Raw genomic sequence first — 27,908 nt, 5'->3', positions numbered from 1 at the left:
GGTCCCGCGGCGAGCGTCTCCTCCTCGGTCGCGTTGCTGGCCTCTCCCTCTGCAGCTCCCGGCACCGACACGAGCACCCCCTCGTCCGCCTTCGCCGCCGTCACCTCTCCACAGCTCCGTCTAATCGCCCTCTCCGCCTCCTCTCTTGGCTCGTCCCAACTCTTCACTCTTGACTTCTCCCCTCCGAACTCACAACTGCCAACTGAACTGCCTTGACTGACGAATGCAGCCGTTTATATCCCCCGTGGCTTCGCTCCCCCACCTTTGACCCTTTACCTCCGACCCTTCACCTCCAACTGGCTCCCCATTGGACCGAGGAAAAGTGGGCGTGAATGCTTTTTGATCCATGAATTTGCATATAGCGTCCTCACTACAACGCCCTGGAGGCGGGGCCAAATCGCCCCAGCTCGCCGATAGGACGGAACAGAAGTGGGCGTGAGTCGTTTTTGATCCGTTTTTCTTCGGAAAGTCTGTGATGTCTCTGAACACGCTGCTCGGTGTGCGCCCCGCACGAGTCCAGCATCGGCGCCCACAAGTGGCGTGGGAATGACGGTGATGCGATGGTGGCGAGTTGTGACGGTTAAGGTCGTGGCTGTTGTTGTGAAGCGGCGTTGTGGTTGGTGGTTGTTGTTGTGAAGCGGCGTTGTGGTTGGTGGTGGTAGTAATGGCGGCTGGTCCAAAATAAAGATAGTAAAAGAAAAACGGCTATCCTGAAGAGTCGCAGCCCGACTGAATGACATTTATTCCCTCGAAACAACGGGTTTGGGCCTAACTACACATATACTTACCGAGATACCTCACCTGAGGGACCTGAATGGTGGTTTGTGAATTTCGTCAACCACAACACGACCCCCTCCCTTTTTTACAGACTCGTCCCGAGTCGTCAAATTTTCGTGTGCCATCATGTTTAGTTTTCCCCTAGTACATTTTACCTACGGATCCCTGAGTGCGACATTCATGGTATTCGTGTCCCCAAAATAAATAACCTGAGGGCTGAGTAACTACCTAAACAAACTCACTCACACGGACGACTTAAATAAAATTGCCGGCGCTAAGACAAACATGCCGGGGCGCACTCATATTTACAGTACATCTTAACCTTAACTTACAAATTTTACACTAAACCATGGCCCAGGATCAATGAACTCTGCAAAAAGAAAGCAGTTAGCAGGGAGCCAGGCTGCTCGCATGCAGTCTCTGGCTCAAAACAATGCAGGTGACAGGGAACGTGGCCGGCTGCTCACACGCAGTCCAAGGCCTTCCCTTTTGAACTGAACGCAGTGAACCACAACGGTGCATGGGCTGCACAAACGTAGTCTCCGTGCCAGCTCAAGTGGCACACGCAATGAACACAACGAATGGATGGATGAATGGTTTGAACTGAACGCAGTGAACCACAACGGTGCATGGGCTGCACAAATGCAGTCTCCGTGCCAGCTCAAGTGGCACACGCAATGAACACAACGAATGGATGGATGAATGGTTGGACGCAAACACGGTGCACGGGCCGCCAGTGCAGGCCCGTGTTGTAGCTGCCAACAGGGCAGTTCTCGCAGCTTGCAAACTGTTGCCTTGCGGATCCTGGCGCTCATGGAAATGAACAGGGGGGGGGGGGGCAAAGCAAAATTGAATGGGGCTGGTGAACAGGGGCAGTGGGCATGGCATGGCAAAGGCAGCAGGCAAACACAGCCCGCAGAAGAAGGCCGCTGCAGGCAAACACAGCTCGCAGAAGAAGGCCGCTGCAGGCAAACACAGCCGGCAGACGAACTGGCCGGCATAGGCCTTGAAGAAAAACAGCCAGCCGCCAGATGAAGTGAGCCGGCACAGGCCTTGCAGCAACACAGCCAGCAGATGAAGTGGCCGGCATAGGCCTTGCAGCAACACAGCCAGCAGATGAAGTGGCCGGCACAGGCCTTGAAGCAAAACACGGCCAGCCGATGGCACAGGCCTTGCAGCAAAATAACAGCTGCCGATGAAGTGGGCCGGCACAGGCCTTGAAGAAAAACAGCCAGCCGGCAGATGAAGTTGGCCAGCCTTTGCCATTCAGTGGAGGTTGGTGGAGGGAGTGCGGTGGTGCTGGCCACTCGGAAGGCGGGCTCGGACCTACCTACCTGTCTCCCTCCCAACCTATTGCCTTTGCCTGTCACTGTACATACCCACTCCCTTAATTTGTCAAACCCCAATTTCGCCCCAACTTATTTTTTTGCTATTTTTACGTTTACTTCCCCACTATAAATCGTCCCCTAACCCCTTTACTGTCCTTGTTTGGCTAACCTATCCTGTCACCGAGCCTACTCCCAACCCCTACGTTCCCTTCCCGGAGGGGAACAAGGGAGAGCTAGCGTCCTGTGTCGAGGCCCAACGAAGCCTCAGAATGGCCTCCCCAGAGTTCAGCGATCTATAACCAAAGTGGGTCCAGCGGCCCACAACGAGAGCGAGGGGATGGATGGTGCGGAGGGGTACACTTCCTAATCTACCCTATCCATTAACTGTTAAACTACCCCGGGGCTTTCAACAAGCGCCTCTCGCTTAAACTATTGGTTCTAACAACCCAGATTCCCGTCGCCCGTGTTGGTGTCCTCACAATTTCGGGCCTCGCCCCCCAATTTTCTCTCCGTGCCCTCACACGGTCTCATGGCTGGGACACGTGGCTCCCTTTGGCAGGCACGACCCTCTGCCGAATCTCCCGCTATGGCACCCCCGGGCACTACACTGCCTCCGAGCCTACCAGCTCCCTAACACCGGGGAGTGCCCCCCATGGCACCTCCCCTGAAACGCACACGTGGCAGGCTGGCTTCCCAGGCCCCTTTCCGAGGGTCACCCGTGCCCACAACACTGCCCACACGGCTAATGGCGCCCCGGGCCCCCGCACCAAGCAGGCGCACCCGTGCCCACTACGCTATCCCGGCCCCCCATGGGCCCTTGGCCTACCACGGCCGACTAGCCTGGTGCCCGGGGTACCCACTCAGCGATACTCACCTTTCGCAGCCACGCTCCCAGCCCGTCAACAGGGCTCCTGCACCCCTCCAAACAGGTTTCGAGCCTACACTCCCACCAACAACAAAACGACCTCCATTTTGTAAATTTGACTGACCCCGGGGTCCCTTGCGCGGGAGTCACTCCTCCCCCCAATCACTCATCGCACCATTCATTCCCCATTCGCTCCACTCACACAGACCTGCTGGCCTCACTCACTCAACAAGTCTTCACCTCATAACTCACCAACAACTCTTCAACACACACACCGCTGAACTCTGCCATCCTCCTAACTACATCCCCTAACTAACTCGTGCTCCCACGTCGTCCCTTAAACTACAGCACGTTCCTTTTAACACTACGTAGCTAAACTACGTCCCCTCTACACATTCACTGTCAGTCACTGTCTCCGAATAATCCCATTAATCAATTTCCCAACCTAAATCTGGCTACAATCCCTCTAACTAATCCATTCCACGGACTCCATGAGGACTTACCCCTGCCCCATGAAGTCGGTCTAGCTATGCTAACCTTTCCCCCTAACTAGTTTCCATCCTGTGCCCTAGTCAAGGGGGTCTTCCACCCCTTGCCCAGGAATCCTGTGCACCCGAAAGTGAGGCTTGTTTCCTTTTTTTTTTTTCTTTTTTTCATGCGCATCACCAGCGCGGCAACTCACAGCTCGCACACTTTACACCTGCCCGTGACGTCATGCAGCTGCACGTGTACCTCGTCCCTCCTTGGACGGTACCATCCGGCAGGGATACCCCTCCTGCCGGATCCCAACCCCACGTGCGGCCATGACGTCACCGTGCGCATAAAAAAAAAACACAAGCCCCACGTCTCGAGGGGTTCCCCACGCGAACACATGTGCTTTGCCCGTTGGAGCTTAACACACACGATCGCGTGGAGAACCCGTCCAGTCCAAATCCGTAATCCTGCCTAAACTTTGTCCGTCCGCGGGATCGGCAAATCCACCGCGTGCGTTTCCAGACCGGGACTTCACTCTCGCAAGCGAGCACGTGGGGGCCTCGTGCGTTGCACAGCACGGACCTCGTGCTCACTGCTGGGTGAACCCGGCACGGTCCCCGAAACAACTACAGCCGCTACTCGGCTTTCTTTCTTCACATGTCGCCGTCGTCGCCATTCGACCCACGCACTCCCGTGTGTCATGACGCTCACACTCCATTCCATTACATTCACACCGGGAGACGCGGCTGCGTGCTCCCGCATGCCAACCGACATCTCCCTCACATACCGCTCTCACACACACGGTCTCCCTTGCACTCGGCCGTTCACTCACGCATGCGGGGGCACTCACCCGCGGTGCCTCATCCACACACCGTGCCTCACTCACACGCGGGGGAACTCACCCGCGGTTCCTCATCCACACTGGTCGTTTCATCCACACACACGGCCTCACTCACACACGGTGCCTCACCCACACACGCGGGGGCACTCACCCGCGGTGCCTCATCCACACACCGTCCCTCACTCACACACGCGGGGGCACTCAACCGCGGTGCCTCATCCACACTGGCCGTTTCATCCACACACGGCGTGCTGGGAAGCATGTACTCTGGCACCATCGCCACCACACCACTCACACACGGGGTCGCTTCCACACACGGGGACGCACTCACACCTTGCACCACACACACAGGAACAACCACACTGGGGATTCGTGTCCCCACAAGGGTCTCCGGAGCCTCTATACCCCCCAAGCTCGGCGTGCACCCGTCCACAGCACTCCTCCCCTCGACCTCGCAACGCACGACCGAACTCACCTGGTCGTGACCCGCTTCAAGGGGGCATACTCCCTCCCCTCGTTCCTGGAGGAGGCTATCCCGCTGCTCGCACCGGGCCTCCACCCAGTCCACCAGCTCACCCCCATTGTCCTCCACTACCTCCGTGTGTGTGTGTGTGCGTCACTTACCCCGTCTTCATCGTGCAGTCTTCCCTCTATCGTTCCCATCTCCCGTGTCTCTGCCAACTCAGTCACCTCTTCACCCTTTACCTCCCTTGTCTCTACTATTTTTATTTCCTTTGTCGTCACCTCGTGTCTCGTCTCGCACGTTTTGGTCTCCCCATTTAATTTTTCCCTTTCGGTCACCGTTGCACCCCCTCCCAGCTCGTTCGCTCCTACACGTGGAGTCGCCATTTTAAGCTCCCTGCTGACGGCCTTCATGCCCGCCTGCAGGCATCGGCCCATGTTCTGCGTCTCACCACCTGAATGGTGGTTTGTGAATTTCGTCAACCACAACAGTATTATCACATAGTTACAACTCTCATCACACATTCTATTATATGATCTTTGAGTTGTCTAGCTAACATGGACACACACATGCACATACACACATAATATATGTACACACATATACAGGCACTTCCCTATTTACATCATAGATGCGTTTCTGGAAAACATCATTTCAATCAAAATAATGTAAATCGAACTTCAAATTCCCATTGATTTGATGTGTTAAAGGGGGAATGCCTTCCTGGCAGAAAATATAATTCAGTGGAAAATTTTTACAGTAAATTAATTAAAATTGTTACAATAAAATACGATTGAAAAACTAAAAAGAAAACTTTGGCTTAAGATCTTTGGGTCTTGAGTTTGAGCCCCTTTCGTGTCGTTGAAATAGGCTGGGTCAAACTACCTGGTGTCATCCTTCCGAGGTTGGCAAAATGAGTAACAGCTTACTGGGGTAATAAGTCATTTGATTATCCTGCGTTGGAATGGCGACCTGTCCAGGATTGTAGTCCTTAGCCAATGAAACTGCTTTCGCAGCCCAATGCACCTTACTTCATGAAAGGAATGGTTGTTATGTATACTAGCAGAGTACCCGAGCTCGGGGCGATCTTGTTCCAAGTATGCAACATGTTCTTCTGACGCATACCTTTTTTGGGGTGATGTCAAGGCAAGTGACAGCTCTGTATAGGAAAAATATATATATAACCCAGGTTATGTGCATGAAGCAAAAACATACCCACTGCTTATAATTCAAAACGCTTCACTGTACTAGAAAATGTGGGGACAGGAATACTGTGCTACAAATGGTGGAGACTTGTAATGCCCTCCCCCACCCCACCTGACGGCGGTGCTAAACTATACACATTTACATAGAGAATTTGTGCCCCTCGCCCCTCACTCAACCAAGACCACCGGCAAAGATTAAAAAAAAAAAACACCCCTATACATTAATTGGGGTTGTAGTGATCCTCAGTAGCAATTCTGGATGTAATTGGGCCAGAAGTGCAGAAGGAGTATTTGCCAAACAAACCCACAAACATTGGTGTGTGTGTGTGTGTGTGTGTGTGTGTGTGTGTGTGTGTGTGTGTGTGTGTGTGTGTGTGTGTGTGTGTGTGTGTGTGTGTGTGTGTGTGTGTGTGTGTGTGTGTGTGTGTGTGTGTGTGGTAATATATACTGAAACGCAAAAGAAACTTACCACCTTTTAAACCTTCAAATATCAACAATAACACTGCATGTAGTAAATGTGTGAACTTATTTGTGGACAATAGTGTCCTCACTGTCAGACAAAACGGTCACGGATGGTCACTTGAACCTTTCATGGTCACTTCATAGCACAGCTGTTGAACAGCCGTTTTGACTGTCAGTGATTAGCCAAGGGGTACGGGATGATTTTAATGAGCTGCACGTGATGTCTTGATATTGGCTTTAAAAAGGCCAGTGCAAAATGGGCACTTCAATCAACATGCCACGATTGTCAAGGGATCAACGGCAGTGTGCCTTGGGCATACTGCAAGGCGGATTGAGCTACCGTGAGATAGAACGTCACCTTGGCTGTTCACACCAGTCAATATCGGCCCTGGTGGACAGAGACACCCTCCACAACTCTGCAGATGACAGACCTCGATCAGGGAGGCCAAGAGTCACCACTGCAAGGCAGGACAGGCAGATGATCCTAAGTCAGATGGCTTCAGACATTGAGGACTGAGTGGGACAGAATCCAGCAGCAATCCATCCAAAGACTGGTAGGCAGTATGCGCCGACGATGCACTGCCTGTATCCAAAACAATGGTGGCCACACACGCTATTGCAAGGGGACTGACATTGCACGCTGTGCTGTTCTGTACTGCAGAACAAACCTGATGAGATGGTGTATCTTGGTCAAAAACTTGACATGTCATCAATAAAATGCCAATGTTTCAATTAGCAATTGTTGGTTTGTTTTATTTTGAACTGTTACAATTTTATTACATTTCAAACAAGTGGAAAAGGCCCAGTCACACCTTGACGTTTTAGCCAGCAATGGCAACGTATTAAAATGTATGTAAAACGCTGGCTTACGTTGAACTTTTGATGTTTTTTTTTAAAGATTCGGACGTATTCATAACGACTTGGTCTTATGCATAACGTATTAGTAATGGACACAGAATGTTTCGTTGTGTTATAGATAACTTATACCAACGAATGCTGAACCTGTTGTCGGCCTTCACAACCTATGCCCAACGACAGTGTAACTTAGGCACAGCGCGCTGCACGTATTGCCGACGATGACGTGGCGTAGGTTATGAAAAGGCTGCCGCACAACGATTCAAATCATAACTGCCGCAGAAATGGAAGTGTCAACATCGCAGTCACACCTTGGCGATCTTGCCAGCGTATGCCGACCTCTAAAAAATGCGTCTAAAACGCTGGCGCACGTCGAATACGGTATCGGTAAGTTTGGTCTGCGTGAATAGAACGCTAAAGTACGCTATCATACGTCGTATTAAATGGAGTACGTCTTGTAATTTTAAACATGTTGAAAATTTTACGACGTACTTGCTGTATGACACACACTCCGCATGCGATGGGAATAAGTTGAACGCACGATATGCGATCGTTGACACACATCGACACACGTTACTTGAAAGGTACTCTTAAGTCGAAACACGTCAAGGTAATGGTTAGCGTCAGTGTTCCAGACTCCCGGTTTTTTTTTTTTTCGGTATGACTGTGTTCAGTGTACAGTGCGGTTATAATTTAAATCGTTGAGCGGCAGCCTATTAATTATATTATATTGTAACCGCACTAGAAATCGAAGTGTCAAAATCACCATCATACCGAAGGAAGGAAGAAAAAAAAATAAAACCAGGGAGTCTGGAACACTGACGCTAACCATTACCTTGATGTGTTTCGACTTATGAGCACCTTACAAGTAACGTGTGTCGATGTGTGTCACCGATCGCGTAACGTGAGTACAACACATTACTCATAGGTTAGAAATAAGTTTTTGGTACGCTAAACATTACCTCGACGTGTTTCGACTTGTGAGTAACTTACAAGTAACGTGTGTCGACGTGTGTCAACGATCGCGTGACGTGCCTACAACTAATGGCCAACGTTATGCGGAACGTGTGAGTCATACGCTGGCATAAGTCTTAAAATTTCAAGCATGGAAAATTTGAGGAGAACCGAAAAGTACAACGTTTAAAGCCAGCGTACATCGACGTATGGCAGTGTTTTTCAGTGTGCTCTCAATGTTATCAAAACTTACCCATAACGTATTCGACGTGGACCAGCGTTTTAGACAAATTTTCCAAAAATCGGCATAAGCTGGCTAAAACGTCAAGGTGTGACTGGGCCTTGAGTTTCTTTTGCGTTTCAGTATATATGTATATATATATATATATATATATATTATATATTATATATTATATATTATATACATATACATATGTTGTGAAACCCGTTCTCCGACCGAAGCCAAACCGTCACAATCACGACACAGAGCCATGTCTGCGGCTCCCAGAAAAGAACATCTCGCAGAGCAAATTACAATCATGTTAAATGTAATAACATGTCAGAAGCTGTCACAATAGAACGAAAATTGCAGTCATTGACCGGTTTCGCCCTCTTGTGAGCATCATCAGGGTAACATAAAAGTTTCCATCATTTGCGATTCTGAAACCTTTCGATTATATGCCAATCACAATATGGCTTTCGATAAAGCCTGACTGCTCTGGATTCACTGGATAATGGGGTGTGGTGCTGCTGATACCTGTGCAGGAGGACGAAAGTCCGAGTCTTCAGGTCCTTGGTGCTTCCAGTCTTGCTCTATGGATGTGAGACTTGGACTGTGACCAAGGATCTGAGATGGAGACTTCATTCCTTTGGTACCAGGACTCTTCGGAGAATCCTTGGCTATCGCTGGTCGGACTTTGTGTCCAACAAGCGGTTGCTGAGAGAGACTCAAATGAGATTTGTTACCTGCATGGTCCGTGAGCATCAGCTGTGGCTGTATGGGCATGTGGCTCGTTTATCTGACGTTGATCCTGCTCACCAGATTCTCTCAGCGAGGGAGTCTTGTGAGTGGAGGAGGCCAATGGGCCAACCACTTGGTTCGTGGTTGCAGCAGGTCGATCGGCATCTCAAAGAGATGGGGATGGGCCAGGCATCTGCCTGGGGGATGGCCAGACGGAGGCCCCTGGAATACCGGAGGAAAGTGGATGCAGTGACACGCTGCTCTGGCGCATGCTCCCATACCTGACCTGACAATATGGCTCCAAAGTGTGAGTGGTGAGTGTTAGGATGTTGTCCCATACAGCCCTTGCTGCACGTTCCGGGAGCGATAATCCCCTTCTGCCATGCAGGAACATTATCTCTCCCTCACATAATTGGAGCCATTAATTGAATGCGGTCGGGATCAGTAATGATGTTGTGAAACTCGTTCTCTTACCTCAGCCGAACTCCGTGACGACCGCATTCAATTAACAGCTCCAGGTATGTGTGGCTGAGCAAAAGATAATATTCCTGCATGGCAGGTGGGGCTTATCGCTCCTGGGTCATGCAGCAGGGGCTGAATGAGACAATATCCTAACACTCACCACTCAGTTTGGAGCTATATAGTGATTGATTGATATGTATGTGTGTATGGATGTATAAATGTATAAAAATATATGTACATGTCGAAAGATTTGCAGCAAAGTCATCACACTTAAATACATACAGAAATATATATATATATATATATATATATATATATATATATATATATATATATGTATATATGTGTATATATATATGTATGTATATGTATATATATATATATATATATATATATATATATATATATATATATATATATATATATATATATGTATGTATATGTATATATATATATATATATATATATATATATATATATATATATATATATATATATATATATATATATACAGAAAGGTCTAAATATTTTAAATATTCCATAACTTTGTGACATTAAAAATGAATTGGTGTTTTTTTGTAATATTATTGTTTCTTTTTTTTTGTAAATGAAAAGTTGTTTTTAAATTTTATTTTAATTCAATATTGTGCCAGTTTGATGTCATTCTGATCTCAAAGAAAAAAAAGTTGCAACATAAAAATATGTAGTCCTTTTTGTTTTTCCCTGTAACATAGTCATTGGACATTATTAAATCGTGTTTTTAGTGAAGACTAACTTCTCATTACTAAACCGAGTCGATCATACTACATTAATCAAGCCAAATGAGTTGATATTGCAATTGTGGTGTTTTGTATCATAAATAACTAACTTTATATTTGTAAAGCTACAGCATTTATTAATGGATGCTTGTTACAACATTCCCCTCCCCCAATTATTTGCAAGGGTTTGTTAAACACGAGATGATAACCCCATTTAACACTCAAGATTTAAAATGTTCGAGCAAATTAAACCAAAAGGCCAAAATCATTGCTGATTACTCATGATTATTTGCTTTCAATCACTCTTGTAGTTAAGGTGGAGTATGAAGGTCAAATCGCTGAGTTTCTCATCCTGGTCCAACATCCTCAACTCCCCAGACTGTATGACCCCGGAACAGGTGAGACGTTCACATCCATATAACATACGCATGACAAATGAAACACAGTGTGACGGCTGGTTGTGGGTCCAGAGAGGACTTTATGCACCTCCTGGCTGGAAATTAAGCACATGCACATCGGATTAAAGTTAGCTATGTTTCATAGTATTCTCTTAAGTTCTTAAGAATGGGCTGTATTTATGTTGATAGTTATGCATTGTGACAGTTAAGTACATGTCCTTTCATCCTTGCATTCTGGATTTGACAGCATGAAGGGAGGAACCATCTCAAAGTCACAAGGGCTATAAATATCTGACACGGCACAGAAGTGCAGGTCGTTTTTATTATTGCGGATTGTGTGCATATGCTTCAACATTCCACTTTACCAGCATGTGGTGTATGTCACTTGAATAGTTGTGTGTGTGTGTGTGTGTGTGTGTGTGTGTGTGTGTGTGTGTGTGTGTGTGTGTGTGTGTGTGTGTGTGTGTGTGTGTGTAGTTTGCAGTTTGCATTATTCACTTTCTTTGCATTTTTTTTTTCTCTCGTTCAGCCACCTTGTTCTGTTTTTCTCTTTCATTAATTTTCCCTTCGCTTTGCTTTACTTTGCTCATTCGCTTCAGCTCACTTTTTTTTTTCTTCACTTTGCTTTACCTTGCCATTCCGTTTCACCTTATTTATTTGTTGCTTTACATGGCTTGCTCCCTCAGCGCCTTTTAATGACGTTTTGTGTCTTTTTCGTCTCCATACACCCACGCATCTTTTCAGCTCATGCCTGACACATTATTTCTTCAACCCGGTTGCTTCACCTTGTAGCCTGGCCGTATCACAGCTCCTCAACTCACCTCACCTCACTGCCAGCCATTCTTCCCTCACAAATGGCCACATACCATCGTGTGCAGACATAACCATTGAGCACTCAAGCCCTGAGAGTGCAAACGGAGCACCTTCGTGTGCAGTCACCCGTGCTATTGGGCACTTTAAGGGAGCAAAATTTGGAGTTGAGGAGGTGAATCCCAGGACCATTTGGCCAGACCATTGAGTAGCAAATCGGGTGTGTTGGGGTCACAACACCAACCCAGCTACTTCTTTCTCACCTCTACCTCATCTCGCCCTTCATCCCCCACTTCCTCTTATTTGTTCAGGTGTCTGGATCCATTTTGTGTAAAAGTGTTGTCATTGTTGTAAGAATTTGGAGGTTGGGTATATCGTGTCGAGGTAATGGGAATGTTATACATGTTGTAAATAATTGCTTTCCTGCAACTGTGAATACTTGCTTGCCTGCCATTGCCAATACAAGGCTTAACTGTCTTGACTTGTCCTGTCCTACTTTGCTCATGACATTAGGATGCCTGTGGGCCATTGACCCAGAGTTGATTGGCCTCTAATTGACGACAGGGTGCGGCTCATAATGCTGGTTCACTCAGCCAATTAACATCCGTTGCGCAGCCGCCGGCACGGTTCCCTATCTGCTTCAGTAATCTCACAGGTACGATAAACCGACCCTGTGTGTGAAGATCTGGCCAGAGGTGAGTGTTGTAGATTGCGTCTGTGGTCTTTTTATACACTCCTCGGATCCTCCGAGTTGTCGGAGAGCAGCAAGGTCTCCTTCACATTGGTTTTAGGAGTGGAACATTAAAGCGCATGCACAGAGCCACCCAATCACACAATCCCCTCTAATAAAAGCGAACCTCACTTCTGTGCAATGTTGGATATTTAAAGCCCTTTGTCTTCCCCCCTCCCCATGCTGCTCACCACCTGCTGCTCTGCTTACAGCTCATCATTGGCTGACCCATGAAGCTTTCTGGAAAGGGGGAAATCTCTTGTGCTTGTTGTTTCGAGATGGTTCCTCGCTTCCTGCCGTTTGCGCGTGAACTCGCACCAAGGGCTCTCGTGGCCAGTCCATGTGTGGTGTGTGAGAAATGGCCCAAGTCCAGAATGTAAAGATGAAAGGACATGTGCTTTATTAACTATCAACATCAATGCAGCCTATTCTTAAGAGCTAAACAGATTACGATGGAGACATAACTAACTTTAATCCAATGTATATGTGGTTAGTTTCCATCTACAAGGTACAAAAAGTCCTCTCTGGACCCACAACCATCACAAAATGTTCTATTGGAGATATGGTCTATTATATCTGATTTTACGTTGCTTGTTTGGTGTGCATGCTGTTTAATAAGAATGTAACTGCTGTCAATTTTGATAAAGATTACTGGTTACCCTTCATGTCTCTAACTGCTGATTCCATGTGCCAATGTGATGACAATTTTATTTATTATCTCCACCACCTAAGGTGGATGGAGGTTATGTCTTTGCCTGTGTATGTTTGTCTCTGTGAGCAGGATATTTCAAAAAAATCTAACACGGATTCAAACGAAATTTGGTGGACAGGTTGGGTGTGTGACAAGGATGGATCAATTCAACTTTGTAGAAGATCCAGATTCGGATGAGAATTTTTTTAAAGTGATTTTTCACCATTGAGTGATAGGGCCAAAACTGATATGTATAGCATGATATCTCAAAAAGTTATGGGTGGATTTGGATGAAACTTGGGGAACAGGTTGGGTTTGTGACAATGATGCAGGTCTGGCCTATTGCATCCAAGGCCAACTTCATACATGGCATACTGACTTGCTCTATTCTCGTAGGCAACGTGTGGCTCTCAACGGAATCCTTTAATCTCCTCTCCCCGTAAAGGCTGAAGTGCCCAAAGGGAGTGTTCTGGGCCTAGTCCCATTCCTGATCTTCATAAATGATCTCTCTTTCTGGAAAACATCTCAGTTGCAGGAAAACATCCTCTGGAAAAATCCTCTTTATCTATTTGCTGATGACTCTACCCTCTGCTGTGACATCCCTCATCCTTCATTCAGGCAGGCTGCAGCTTCTTCACTCTCCTCAGACTTTGACAAAATCACAAGATGGTCAAACACTTGGAATATATCTTTCAATGCTGACAAATCTTACACTCTCACTATCTCTCGCCAAAGGACCGTCTGGCAAACCCACCCATCTACTTTAACAATCCTCTTGAGGAAGTTCAGTCATTCAAACTCCTGGGTCTCACCATCAGCCATTATCTTTCTTGGGAAAAACGCATTTCAAAGTTAGCCTCCAAAGCCAGCCACTGACTGGGCATCCTCAATTGCACAAAGTCCTTCCTTGATGCACCTGAACTCATATCCACCTACAAGTCCATCATCTGCAGTTTGATGGAGTCCTGCTCTCCCCTCTGGACTGGCTATCCTGCCTCACATCTTGCACAGCTTGATGCCATGAAAACCAAGGCTTTCAAGATCATTGGAATCTCTCGTGATGGTGAGTCTACAGGCCTATTACTTTGCGATCGACGACAGGTCAGTGGTCTCTGTCCTTTTTCGCCTTATTTCTGGTCTTGCACCCTCTGCTCTCTGCTTTGTCCCCCCTCAGATATCTGCAGGATGATCATGGTCCATCAGCAACCCCCCTCCTTGTGAAACTGCCTAAACCCAGAACCACTGCTCACCTTCACTCTTTCAACCCTCTTTCAAAACATATTGGGCCCAATATGTTCTCATGGATCAGGCATTATTTGATAGAGGTATGCATTCTACCAAGAGCCCTTAGAGTTATGAACTGTTTTTGTGGAAGTTATCGAGGTACAAAAGCTTGCAAGCACATTACCCTGATTGTACGTCAGGCCAGGCAGGAGACTGTGTGTGTAGATGTCGGTGTTGTACATCCGCCTTTCCTCGCCGGCAGATTTGTCTGCACTAGTTATCATGTTGAAATGGCATTTATGTTTGTTTACATCATGAGTCTTTGTTAACATTTTATTTTGTGATATTAATGGTGTCAGATTAATTTGTGATTGGAATGATTATGTCTAGAATGAAAATATAGAGAGATTGAGTTTATAAGAAGACGGAGGGAATTATAAAAGGGGGTGTGGAAAAGAAAAGGTGGGGTTTCCCTGATCGGAATGGAAGGCTGTGATGTTCGTTCATTTCTCGTGGGTGATTTATAATAGCTGGAGTAGACTGCTTGAGTTATCACCGAGACGGGACTTACTATTTATCCTTCGGTAGAATTCTTCTTCAATTGTCTCATAAACGGTCGAGGAGAATTTGTGTGCCATTGAGATCTGAAGCGGCATCATTTTTATTTTACGATGTGTAAATATTTTCGAGCTCAGGTTGATTGGAACCGGGTGCAACCGGAAGAGAGACGAGCAGCGAGCAGGTTGTTCGTTCGTGGGTGGAATAAAGATCGACTCAGATTCTGAACGCCTCAGATGTCTTTTCCTTCCACGCAAAAGATCCGCCTGCTTGGCGTTTTAGGTGCAAACGACCGCCATTTGTTGGTGTCTGTCAGATGCAGTCCATTCTATAGAGATCTTCTGTGCCTGGTGTTGTGCTGAAAAGGGCAACCCTTATTGTGGACTTTCGCTGGTCACGATTCTTCCCTTGATATCACTTTCGTGTGGTGAGCTCTTCTTTGCCTTTGTGGCACCTTGCACGTCTCGCATTGCTTTGTGTGGGTTGGTGAAGCTCGTCTGAAGAGTCCGGAATCGATTTCTTCTTGGATCCTTCATCAACATTTCTGCCTTTTGGCCTTGTTGGGTTCCAGAGGGCTATTCAGTTATGGTAAGTACCTCAGCAACTTACCATTTCCTTGTGGCATTTTTACTCATTTCAGACGTATTCCCGTCACGTATACGCTCACGACTCCGACTACTGGCCAACGCTGATGCAGTGCTCCCTATTGCTCATTTTGCTAACTTTGGAAGGATGACTGAGTCAATCCACCTGGTGTTGATTCAACAGGAGGAGAGTGGCTCAAACCCAAGACCCTAAGATCTCAAGCCAGCCACCCTAACTGTTAAACCAACACCATGCTCCAGCAATTAATGTTCAGGTGAAATTAAAAAAACAATTATTCCCTTTATTCAAATATCACTTTCATTTGTATCTTTTTTTTTGTTACAACATGGACAGGATCACCCCTAAAATGCACATTTTGACATCAATTTTTCAAAATTTTCTGGGGGAGCATAAGGTCCTTATGCTTGTCCACCCGATAATGCTGAGACCGAAACCCGAGACCCGAGACCGAAAAATAAACCCGAGACCGAAAAACCCGAGACCGAAAAGATCGATAACCCGAGACCGAAAAAGCTGAACAAAGATCCACAACACTAAAATAGGTAGTGTTATTTGGGATGCTTGATAGAATGGTAGTTGGATTTGCAATTACAGGAAAAGCTGGAATTACCGCATCATTCACTGCCCTCAAATCCTGTACGAATCTCCACGTTGGTTTCCCAGGTTTTCTCACAGGTAGGATCGGTGTATTACATTGACTAACAGTGGGAATAATTATCCCTTGTTTCAATAGTGCTTCCACGACAGGAGCAATTCCTACCTCTGCTTCTGGAGACAAAGGGTATTGCGGTTTTCGAGGCAGTTTCTTTTTTGGATCTATAGTGATCTTGATTGGATTCATACTTTTAATTTGGCCGACATCGTTGGCATGTGTTGCCCACAGACAAGTCGGGACTTGTTCGAGTATTTCAGGTAATTTTCCTGACCCATTTAATTCTGAGAGATCGACCACCTCAAACACAGCTTTTGCTGATCCTTGACATTCTGTCCAACAGAATCCCTGTTCCCCGATCTTCCAAAGTCCGTTTACTTGGCTCGATTCCATCAAAGTCGCTTGTGATGCTTTTTTCAAAGAGGTTACCATGTGACCAATGTCCGTTTCTTGGTAACCTTCTGCAATCACTAAAGTAACGTGTGGTGTAACACTGGACGGTTGGTTCCACAATTTTAATTGCTCCTCCTCCAGCTGCACCTCCAGGCCAATTCCTTGCTTCCCAATCCAAATTGTTCCCAACACTAAGTCAAAGGTCTGGTGTAATTTCGAGAGTGTTTCACTCGCATAGACGTTATCTTTTCCTTGATGTTGCAATCTGCAATGCAATGTAGTCGAGTCTGTAAGTACCGTCTGTCCATGCCGTGTTTACTCACCCAATCGAGCACCTCGGTACGTTTCTCTCCAAATGTGATAAATATTCCTGCAAATGGTTAAATGCTTCACAATTAATCACAGTCCATTGATATACAAGATTTTCTGTATTTTCCTGTAATAAATTCATCATAGTTATGTGTGATTCGTGAGGCATTTCTAAATATACACCATCAGGGGTACACTTAATTGAACAATTCAGCTTGCATAACAGATCTCTCCACAACAGATTAATTGGTGTATCAGTTGCCATCAAAAATGCATGGTTTGCAGACAATGGTCCAATTTCCACCCGGAGCTGCTCTGTCAGTGGAATCGTACTAGCAACTCCCGACATTCCCACTACTTTTACTCGTTCTCGCGATAACGGGGCGTCTGGGAAATCACTCCTTCTGAGCGCAGATTTGGTCGCTCCTGTGTCGACTAAGAAAGGAATCTCTTGGCCTTCAATTTTCAAAGTCAATTTCGGTTCGTCACATGGTTTCAAAGTCAGGAAGGGTAACTCAGACGAAGTCGCTTCTTTTCTTTGTCATAAAACGAATGGGTTTTGGGTTTGGAAATGAACCTTGAGATGGAGGAGGAAGAAATGAGGGTGGAGGAGGAGGGAACGAGGCTGGAGGAGGAGGAGGAGGGGAATTCGGTTTGAGGTGCAGTGGGTTGAAATGAACCAGCTTGCTCAAACTGTGTTCCCCATCTTTCCTGTTGTCTATAATATGGATTTTCATTCACTGGAGGCGTGGAGTGTCTGCGAGTTTCATCTCTGTATTGTGCCGCTGGTCTCTGTTCTACAGGTTCATACGAACTATAAGTTCGACTGTTTCTACGATTTCGCATTCATTAGCCCAGTGCCCTTGTTTTCCGCATGTATAACAGAAATCTCTGCGCTGGTCTCTGTATTTTGGTCTCTGACGGTAATTGGTTTGCCCTCGGTTTTGTGAATTATATCTCACATTCCTTTCCCCGGCATTCACCTTGACCTTGAACCTGGGATAGCATTAATGTTGATTCGTTTTCCTCGTCAGAACGATGTTTCAACAATGAATTACAATGCGTTACATATTCCATCAAGTCTTTCACTTCCTTTAATTCCCAACCAATACATACTCGCTTTATCTCATTTTGTAATTTGGCCGTCAAACCATTAAGGTAGACATGAGCAAATGGTACCCCCTCTTCTTTCAGTCCAGAGTGACATTGGTATACACTTCGAAAACGCTCTAAGAATTACAATGGGACCTCGCCAGCGCGTTGCCTGCACACCTGTATTTTGCCCAGTCGGTCTTAAGTGTTACCACCTCTGTGACAGCGTCAATGAGGGTGTCAATATGTTCTTTGAGCTCCTCCCTGTCTCCAGGAGCTTCATCTGGCCATTCAGCGACCTGTTTCAATTGTCGGAGTAACCCTTCTGGTACCACTAATTTTAATAATATTTCCATGTCCATATATGTTGGCTGATGGCATGCCACCACCACGCGTAGTTCCGCCTGGAATTTTTTGGGTTCTCCCGTATCTTCGGCATCTCATTTACGATGGCTTTTAATTCAGAGCCCCACGGACGATATATTGCTTGTACCTCCCTTGCACCTGGGTAATCTCGCAATGGAAACGCGCCAATGAGTGCCTCATCATCTCCGTCCTTCGCGGTCTCCGGCATTATTTTTTTTGATCGAGTTTGTATTTTACCCTTGTCAGCAAGAGGAACTTTATTTTTGCTTTGTGTTCTTGTTTCTTTCTTAATTACTCGCCTGGCTCCCCGTTGAGCCTCTCCTTGCCCTGTGGCATCATCTCCGTCTGTCTCTCCCGCTTCTTCGTCCTCGAGCGGTTGTGCTATCGGAACTGTGCACTCTGGCCATGTATCTGAGTCTTCTTCTTCATCCTAAAATCTGACAGCCACTGCTCGCTGTCTCTTGGTTTTATTTTCAAGTCTCACCGGCATTTGCTTCGTTAATTGGTCTAGCTGACCCTTCAGGTTTAACAACCGTGCTTTTTCGTCTCTGTCATGACATTCCTTCATCCAATTTATATAAACGCTCCAGTTCACCTGCTTCTGGACCTTTTTGTCACTATTTTTCACTTCCAGTACTTTTCTTAAATTGTCTAAACACTCGTGATCGAACGTTCCATTCTCAGGGAAGGGTAATCGACTATTTTTGGTCCAATTGCACCATTTCCCCATGTCTCTCACAGCTTCAGGCCCATACTTATCAAACATAATTCTTGCACATGTACCTCTCCGTGGTTTTTGAATACAATTTTCCTCGGTATACCCATTTTCCTTCCTTTTTACAATTTCTATTTCCCATCTCTAAAATCACACAAATCACAACCGCTAAATTCACTCTAAAATCACAGAATAAAATAAATCGCACCCTCGGAGAACCCCCCCTGCTTACCTTCGCTCAAGCACTTGTCGTTCCTCCAGGCACTGCCTCCGGCAGATTAAGCACCTCCGGTCACGAGCGCGCACAACGCCGATTCGAATCCGAGTCACGGCACCAACTGACGTGGATTTCTGTCCTCGAACCGCGTCGTGATCGAAAGGATTCTTGATTGTTGAGGGATCTTGACCTCCTCGAGGATTCAACGTCTAGCCGACTCAGTGTTGCATGTATCGGGATAAAATAAACCACAGAAGTCCAGTAATAATCAATGTCCACAAGGAGTTCTTTCTTCTGTACCATTTATTTGCTCTCTCCCTGATCATTCTCCCCCTCCCCATATATCCATTCCATTTTATAAGCAGAGAGGCCTTTGATCGCAAAAACAGAATGCACAGCTTATCAGCCCGGTCACCTTGTACTTTCAGAAACCCAAGCAATGTCCAAAGTGTCAAAGAAAGACAAGATTATAAGTAGGTGGTAGGCCTTAACAACTAAATAGTAGAACAGTAGAGGAAAAACACAAACACTTTGACCTACTCAGACTGAGGCAAAGGTTTCTTGTCTAGAGAGTAATAATTTCCCCAACAACATCCACGAGCTTGGTCAAAGCTGTCTCCGTAGGGATCCATCGTATCAATTTTATCATCATATCACCAACATTGCTTTAAAATAAAAAATCTCCTTTTTCCTTTTTTTCAAAAGTTTGGCAGTTTCACCTATGTATGTTTCTGTGTATTAGCTCTGACATGAGCCTCAATTTGGTATATTAAAAAAAGAAAAAAAAGGTAGTCTGAAGGGAAGGGGAATGAGAAGGACATGTGAGGGGAATGGGAAGGATGTGTGAGGGAAGGGGAGAGAGTGGGAAGGAAGCAGGAGGGGAAGGGAAGGAAGTGTGAGGGGATGGAAGGAAGCATACCATAGCATTACTGGGGTGATAAAACGTGCCCAAACAGCAGCGTTTTCTTTTTAACTTGAGTGTTCAATATAAAACCAGACAGTAGTATTTAAAAATTAAAACGAATGCTACCTATTTGGTAAAGGCCTGTCTGCATGCAGCCCCCTCTCCCCCACATGGTCCTCCAACCTCCTTGCGGTTCATGCTAAACGTCCATGCATACCAGTGATATTCTCATCCTTTAACTCGCACGGATTTCCCCACACCCACACTGTGTGGAAACACGTACCGCTTGGCTTCGATGCCGCAGCACGTCTATCCCAACTAGGCTTAGACGCTGCAGAACATCTGCTTCCCACGTGCAGAAGCACATGGTACATGAGACTGTCAGATAACCACCTCCACAGCGCCATGCACCACGGGCCCTCTAGTTCAAGTTCAGATTGTGTGCACGTGAAACCCATGCACCGCACACACTTAACCAAGCATGCATGCAGGCATGCACACACCCCACCGAGAGTTATTTGTTCCCATTTCTCCCACGTCCATGTGTGCTGTCTACATGCCTATTTTCTTGCAGAAACTACCAATTTAATATTAATATTTATTAGTATATTTACATTAATATTTTGGAATGAAAGCAAATTGCACAAAACAGTGTAAAGCAAAAAAAAGCCTCTCCACTTGCATAAACAAACAAAAAAATTCCTCTTTGCTTGCAGAAACTACCGACTATTTAATATATTGGCGGAACTATAATAGTATATTTATTTTAAAATGTTGTAATGTAAACATATTGCCCAATAGTCCGAGTGTTGGCCAGAAAAGCGAGCATTAGGGTCCGCACAATTTTTTTCTGCATTTTTGTGATCACCAGACCATCTGAATGAATATTCCGATTGATGCCACTCTGGCACCCTTGAGCATTTTTGTAGAAACCCATTAATATGCAAATTAGCGGTGGCCATTGGCTATGTGGTTTGGTGGCCATTGTCAAAATTACTATTTTTCTTAATATCTCCAAAAGTAAGCATCCAAAAATAGCCTGGTTGAGATGTCTACATCCATGTTTTTAAGGTCACTTGTCATGATAAACCCACTTAAAATTTAATAACATTTAAATTTAGCTCATTAATATGCAAATTAGCACTCATCATGATCAAAATAACAATTTTTCTTAATATCTCCAGAAGTAAGCATCCAAACAGCCTGGTTGAGGTGTCCAAACCCATGTTTTTAGGGTCACTGGTCATAATAAACCCACTTATAATTTGATAACATTGAAATTTAGCTCATTAATATGCAAATTAGCAGTCACCTCTATTGAAAATGTAGATAAATAGACATGGATAAAAAAAAACACTTCAGTCTTTGTAAATATAGATCACTTTATTATTCATACAGATTCAACAATTCAACAGTATGCAATGAAAGCAGCTAACAACATTAACAAAAGAAGACATTCCTGTGTAAATCAAATTTTCACATATAACAGGTTTGTAAACCTTATGAAGGCTACTTCAGTGCTTGGTGTCTCATTCAGTGTCAGTCATCATCAAGGGCCAATGCAACAGCTGTCTTGGTGCGCTCATTCCTGTAGCCAGTATCTCCATGGCACGTACAGAAAACTGTGCATGGTAACTTGGCTGCTGTGCAGCGGCATTGAGCTGTGTAGCTCAATGCCGCTGTGTAATTGCTTGTTGGAGGAGCATCCACATCGTATTGGCTCCAAGATCTCTCGTGGTGCAAGAGCAACATTGGGCGGCAGCATAATTGGAAGTAATGATCTTGATGCCTCATCACGTTTCCATCTGTACTGAGTGGGATCCAGAGGTGGTGGCTGCAGTTCAGCAGCTGACTTCCATATTGCTATCTGGATATGAGCGTGTCACACGTTTTGTTCAAAGGACTCTGTAGTTGGTGGCAGAGCCTTTAGGTCTGGTGCCTTGATGGCATTTGGTTTCGCCATCTTCATAGACCACACCTCTTTACGAACATCAGACATGTTGCTTCTCTCCTTGCTACCATAGCAAACAGCCATGAACACAGTGGCTTTGGTGATGACATCGTCAATAGATGCATCCACATTCCCAAGTTTTTTGAAGTGAATGGCCTGCTGCGAGTGTCTTCTTACCAGTCAGTTTACCTCTACCATACATCTGGGCAATGGTGTCGCAACCTGTCAGTGCGTATAAAGCCAGTAGGTCTTGCACCATACCGGCATACTTTCTGGCAATGGCCCCAATGTCGATCAACGATCGGCCAGGACATGTTGCTTCCATTGTTACGCAGCATTGCAGATGAAGTTCTGCGAAGTGATACACAAGCAAGATGAACACATCAGTATCATCACAGATGACTGTGATGCATTTTGCGCCATCTTCGGCAACTTTAGCGACTTGCTGAATCATGATGACATCTGCCACCTCATGCGTAGTCTTCAAATCAGTGTGACACCTTTGGGCTCCGTGGTGTATTTCCACTGGGGTAGACTCATGTCCCGTAATGACGAGCCTGTGTTGGCTCTGCTTTCTCCGTTGACGAACGTCAATATTCTGGCAAATCAGTTCTATCAGCTGAACTTTGTTCTCAGTTACTGACAGAACCACGAGCTGTGGGGGCAGTGGAGTCTGACGGTTCAACCTGTGGCATCTGCTAGCTTACTGCCCAGCTCTTGCAAATCTTGTTCCACTCTTGATGCTGAAATCATGATATCTGTCAAATACCAGATATACATCTGATTTGTCCACCTTTGCCATGATGTAGCTCGTGAAGTTTTCAACAAAGTCTTGCACAATTCCCCTGTTAGGCCAATGAATAACCCAGAGGATTGCACAACCATCTAAGATGGTGACTTCAGGTTGTGGACCCAGTCTTGTTGAGATTTCCACTTGGAGATTCTTCTTCAATGTCGACTTGGTCTTTGCTATTCTCATCTCCCCCTTTTCATTGAACATTGATGTTGGCACAGGTGCAAGCTCGTACTCTAAGACGTCACATAGTTTGATGTTTCGACTTTGTTGGAGTTCCATGACCCTGGAGTACATGAGATTTAGATCACAAACCTCAGTAGATCCCACACGCATGACTTTCCGTGTCACTGCCATAGTTATGACTTGTTTAGATAAGGGAGCTTTGAATCCTGCTGGCCAGCTTTCTTCATACGAATGCATCTGTGCTTGGTCAATGTCAACTGCCCTTGGCACGTTCATCTTCTCCGGTCCAATTCTGCCAGTTACAATGTTGACAACTCTGTCTGCATGTTCGTTTGGGTCAAGTGGGTCGATACAGGACTGGAGTTTTCTCCTCTTATCTCGGTCCTCTGCATCAGATCGTATGCGGGATGGCTTCTCTTCCTTGTGAATGGTCATCTCTGTGACGATGTGCCCCTCAGACATATCTGTGAGATCGTGGACTATCTGACTAAACGTGTGCATACTATAGGCCCACTTCTTCAGTGTAGAAGGCATCAGTGTAATGCCAACGATTCCATGTATGCCATGACCGGAGAGCATGAACGTGGACTCTATGTACATATCCGACCATATGCCGTTCCATTGGCCCTTCTTGTGCTGCATCACGTGATCTCCTTTTAAGAACATTTCCAGAATGTCTCCATGAAGCCTTTCCATTGATCGAAGGTAGTGGAGCCCATATCTAGCATAGTTGTGATGTCCAGCTGCAAAGAAGTAGGGGAGCATCTCCTTCATAGCCCAAATATGCAATGGCCAGTCTCCTTCACGCTCAGCACGAACAAACGCCATCATGATGAATACAGGTTTCACAAGGTTCTGTACCCATAGTTGTGTGGTCATGCTCTTTGTTGCTTTGGTTTCAAGAGTGTCCATTAAGTCTTCATGACTTTCTGCCTGAGCCACGCTGGAACGAAGGACCTCCTCAGTCACCAATCACAGGGCCCTGAAGTTTTGGGAAACTTTTTTTCCACCAAGCATATGAGCAACACCCCCAAAGGCAGATTTCATCACGTCTTCCAGCCCACTTTCAGCCATCAAGTTCCCCACACAACCGATGAAACTCATAAGGGTGTGTATTCCATCCAGCCTTGGTATGAACTGGGTAAATCGCTCAGGATAAACCCATTTAACATTAACAGCCACTCGATACAGCTGTTGGTCGTTTGTGAAGATGGTTACGGTTTGTCCACACTCTGCGATCAAGCGTTTTCCCTCCATTGCTGTAAACATCGTGTCTGGATCAGCTGGATCCATATCTATGGATGATGTGTAAATGGCCCTCGTTGCAGGTTGGATGGATCATCCTTGCTCTGTGCAGAGCTTCGTATTAAAGCCACCAAACTCTGGTGTGTTCTGATCAGAAGTGATTTGCTTCAGAAAACAGAAATCCATATCTTGAACTCTCCTAAGTTGTATCGCTTGATGAGCCAATATGTGGAGAGGTAACACCGCATGTGTGGCCTCTTCAACTGGCATCGTTGGTTTCTCAGGTCCCTTGTACCTTTGAACCGAAATGTCTTCTGTCACAGGTGTCTTCATTTAATCACGGGTCAATCGTCTGATGATGGCTTCATCTTCAGATGTGGAAGATATCTCCTGATCTTTTATGGTAAGTAGTACTGCAAGAGAATGTGTTGAAACGAGTCCATTCTGGGATGAGATATTTGTGTCGAAGTTGTCAGCAACAACCTGAACAAGGCCACATTCAGCATTGGCGGTTCCCCTAATCCCGGAGTGAACAGTTGCAGCCTTTGCTGCTGATCCCTTGACACACTGAAACTCATCATAGGAACAGGTCACACGATAGTTGTACAACTGCTTGATGAGACTTTTACGACTGACTAGAACTCCCAGTGCTATTTGGAGTGTAGTTGGTCGTTTGGTGATCATATTCGTTATGATGTTTCCTATCAGAGCTCCTGGAAGTGTGCAGTCCAGTTGAGCTGATATTTTGGAGAGTCGCAATTGAAGGGTTGAACTCACTGCTTCATGAGCAATATCTATATTAATTATAGTCTGATAGGAACTGGGGTCGGACGACAACTGCTTAGATTCCTGTGCAACCTTCTTGGAAATTCGTTCTCTGGAAACATCAATGGTGTCATCTTCATCTGATGCTACAAAGTTGATCACAGTAGACGCTCTGCTGCGAAACAAGATTAAACTAGTGACAACTTCACCAGACAGAACCAGAAGCTCAGAGCCAAGTATATCCAACAATTTTGATAACAGGGTCGTCAAGAGTATAGCTTTCCTCCATGAACCTTGTACATATTGCAGAGATGCCAACTTTTGGGAATCAGAATTAGGGAGGATTTGCAACCGACACCAAATAATGTGCGCTAAGTGCACATCTCGAGCGCTGAGCGCTCGACCCCTGCGGCGGGGTCCAGGGCCCGCCTTAGGGCCCTGGAAGCTCTGGGGTTCTAGACGCTCTCTAGTGCCCTCTGAGCCCTATTTTGGAGCATTTAACATGTTAAGAATTCCCACTTTTTGAACAAAAAAAGGGGAAAATTGTGCACTTTTTAATGTTACATGTATGTTAATATTAGTAAGTTAGGGGACAATCAAAGATTAACAAAAAGCACAAAAGAAGCAATATTTTTCTTACCTTACTGGCTGGTACTACTGCTGCTTGCTTTTTCCATGGCAGCTTTGCTGAGTGACAGCTGTGTGGCTCTTTTAGCCCTTCTGATTATGTCTTTGCTGTATTCTCTCTGGTAGCAAGGGGTGCTATGAGCTAGTTTTTCAATGAAGAGAGCTTCCAGGGTTTTGACACTCAAATTGGGACGAAATTCAGTATGATTCTTCCGTACAAGACTGAGTGCCCGCTCACATGATGCGTTCGAATGAGGAATGACCAAGATTCCCTTCATCACTTGCTCAAATTAGGATACTTCTTGGCACCAGTGCAGGGATCTGTGAGCTGTGAAATCCGATGCCACTGCTCATCCACTCTCACTGTCTCAGTAGCAATTGTAGCTATGGAGGCGTCTGCCTGGTAGTGAGCGAATTCACTCTCAAGACTGTCTATGTCACTATCACCGCCACTGAACAGACAGGGGAATTTCTTGATGAAAAACTCCACACAGTCAAACCCCACTTCTTGGTGTAGCTTAACATCCAGCACCTGAGCATGCTTGGCTAATTCATCATCTAGCGGCCAGGTTTTGAAGATGTAATTGCAGGCTTTCACATAATATGAGCGAACTGCACTGAAGAAACCTTGGATGTCTGACTCACTCAGAGTGAAGGTGGATTTCTTGAGACTCCTTTGTTCCCTTATATACAGTTTGGCATCGTTCCCAATCATGAGGTCCTCATCATTCTTCTGATGATTTCTGTCAGAGAAGGGTACATTTACCAGAGCAACCGATGACACCGATGGTTTCAAAAACCGTACGAAGATATCTTTCAGAAGACCATTCAATTCTCCGTGCAGGAGATGAATACAGGGTTCGTCTCTTTGGAGCAGAAGATTCCCCTTCTCAAAAAGCTTGTTAGCATATCGAAGGAAGAAACAATAGAGTTTTGTTTGTGGAGACAAGAACATCCTGTTGACACGTTTTTCTCTAGATTCCTGCACAGTGTTTGAGGAAGATGCGCTTTTAGTTGTAGAACTCGTAGTACACTTAGCCGCAGGGCGATCACACTTGCGTTTACTGCCAGCAGAAGAGGTCAGACTCGTAGTACCAGATCCAATTTTACGTTTGAGGAGAGAGCTTGAGGTAGGTGCAGCCAAGGAAGAAGACCTCTGATTCGAAGGTTTTGCTGAGCTTCTATCAAGTGATTTGGCAAAAGCAGAACTTAACTTGGGTCCTTCTTTGCCTGTAGATGGGACTATCCCAGTCTTTCTCGACTCTGAAGGGATCTGCTTTGTAGATGAACGTGATGAAGGGCCGGTGATGCTACCTGCTCTCAGCATTGGTTTTGGTGCTGTCCCTGCTGTCTTCTTCGCAGCAGATACTGCAGTGGTAGTGGTGAATGCTGCTCCACTAGTGCTTGATCCTGCAGTGCCAGTACTGGCAGTAGATACAGTGCCGTCCTTCTTGCTCGTTGTTAGAGTCTTGGCTACAGTTGGTTGCATTTTTCTTCGTACTTCTTCTTTGAAGAAGAGGCGAAGTGGCTCCCACTGTTCAATCAGCCTGTCTAGGCACTAACCAAGGGACAGCCACCTTGTTGCGACATGCTTGAGAATCTTGTGTGTCGGGGCATCACAGAGTTCTTGCAGTGCTTTCACTCCTTTGACGCGTTTACTACTTTTGTCCAAGTAGTAGTAAATATCGATGAGAAAGTCATCTAATTCAATGGGTAAGGCCTGAGCCACCTTCTTGGCCGTATTGTGCATCATATGGCAAGGGCATCCCATGATGTAGCACTCTGGATTTTGTTTGTGGATATAAGCAGCGACTCCTTTGTGCTTGCCCACCATGACAGAGGCATTATCAGCACAAAAGGAAACACAATTTCCCCACGGAATTTTCCTGTCACCGAACTCATGATCAAGCAGTTTGAAAATGTTTTCTCCAGTGGAATCTTGTTTGCACGCAGGCAAACTTAGCAAACCTTGCTTCACAATCCCAGCACTGTTGTCATAGTACGAAATCAGGACAGGATATAGCTGGGCCTCACCACTGTCATTGCTACCGTCTGTAGCTAGGCTAAATGGAGCTAGTCTAGCAATATCGGCAATAGATGAAGCAGTAACATTTGACAACTCACCAATTATTGCTGAAGTTTTTGTTCTTGCACATCCATACTTTGAAGCAACTTTTGAATCTGGAAACATCTTTTGAAATAGAGGTCCAGCATGATCTGAGACTGATATGGGCAAGTTATGTTCCACAATAAATCCACTAAAGAGAAGTT

At 45.8% G+C, this 27,908-nt stretch overlaps 1 protein-coding gene across 3 annotated transcripts in view; it reads left to right on the top strand.

Annotated features, from left to right (window-relative positions):
• LOC147028012 (beta-1,4 N-acetylgalactosaminyltransferase 1-like) overlaps positions 1–27,908 on the top strand; it is an 83,182-nt gene that overhangs the window by 34,927 nt on the left and 20,347 nt on the right. For all 3 annotated transcript variants that reach the window (XM_085877934.1, XM_085877932.1, XM_085877933.1), the window contains one exon: positions 10,717–10,803. In XM_085877934.1, coding sequence (XP_085734060.1) covers positions 10,717–10,803 — 87 coding nt within the window. The remainder of the gene's footprint in view (positions 1–10,716; positions 10,804–27,908) is intronic.

This window comes from Eptatretus burgeri, chromosome 4 (assembly GCF_056783735.1).
Source record: "Eptatretus burgeri isolate ZD-2024b chromosome 4, Ebu_testis_v1, whole genome shotgun sequence".
In the NCBI taxonomy this organism is placed as follows: Eukaryota; Metazoa; Chordata; class Myxini; order Myxiniformes; family Myxinidae; genus Eptatretus; species Eptatretus burgeri.
This window is presented reverse-complemented; position numbering and strand designations above follow the sequence as displayed.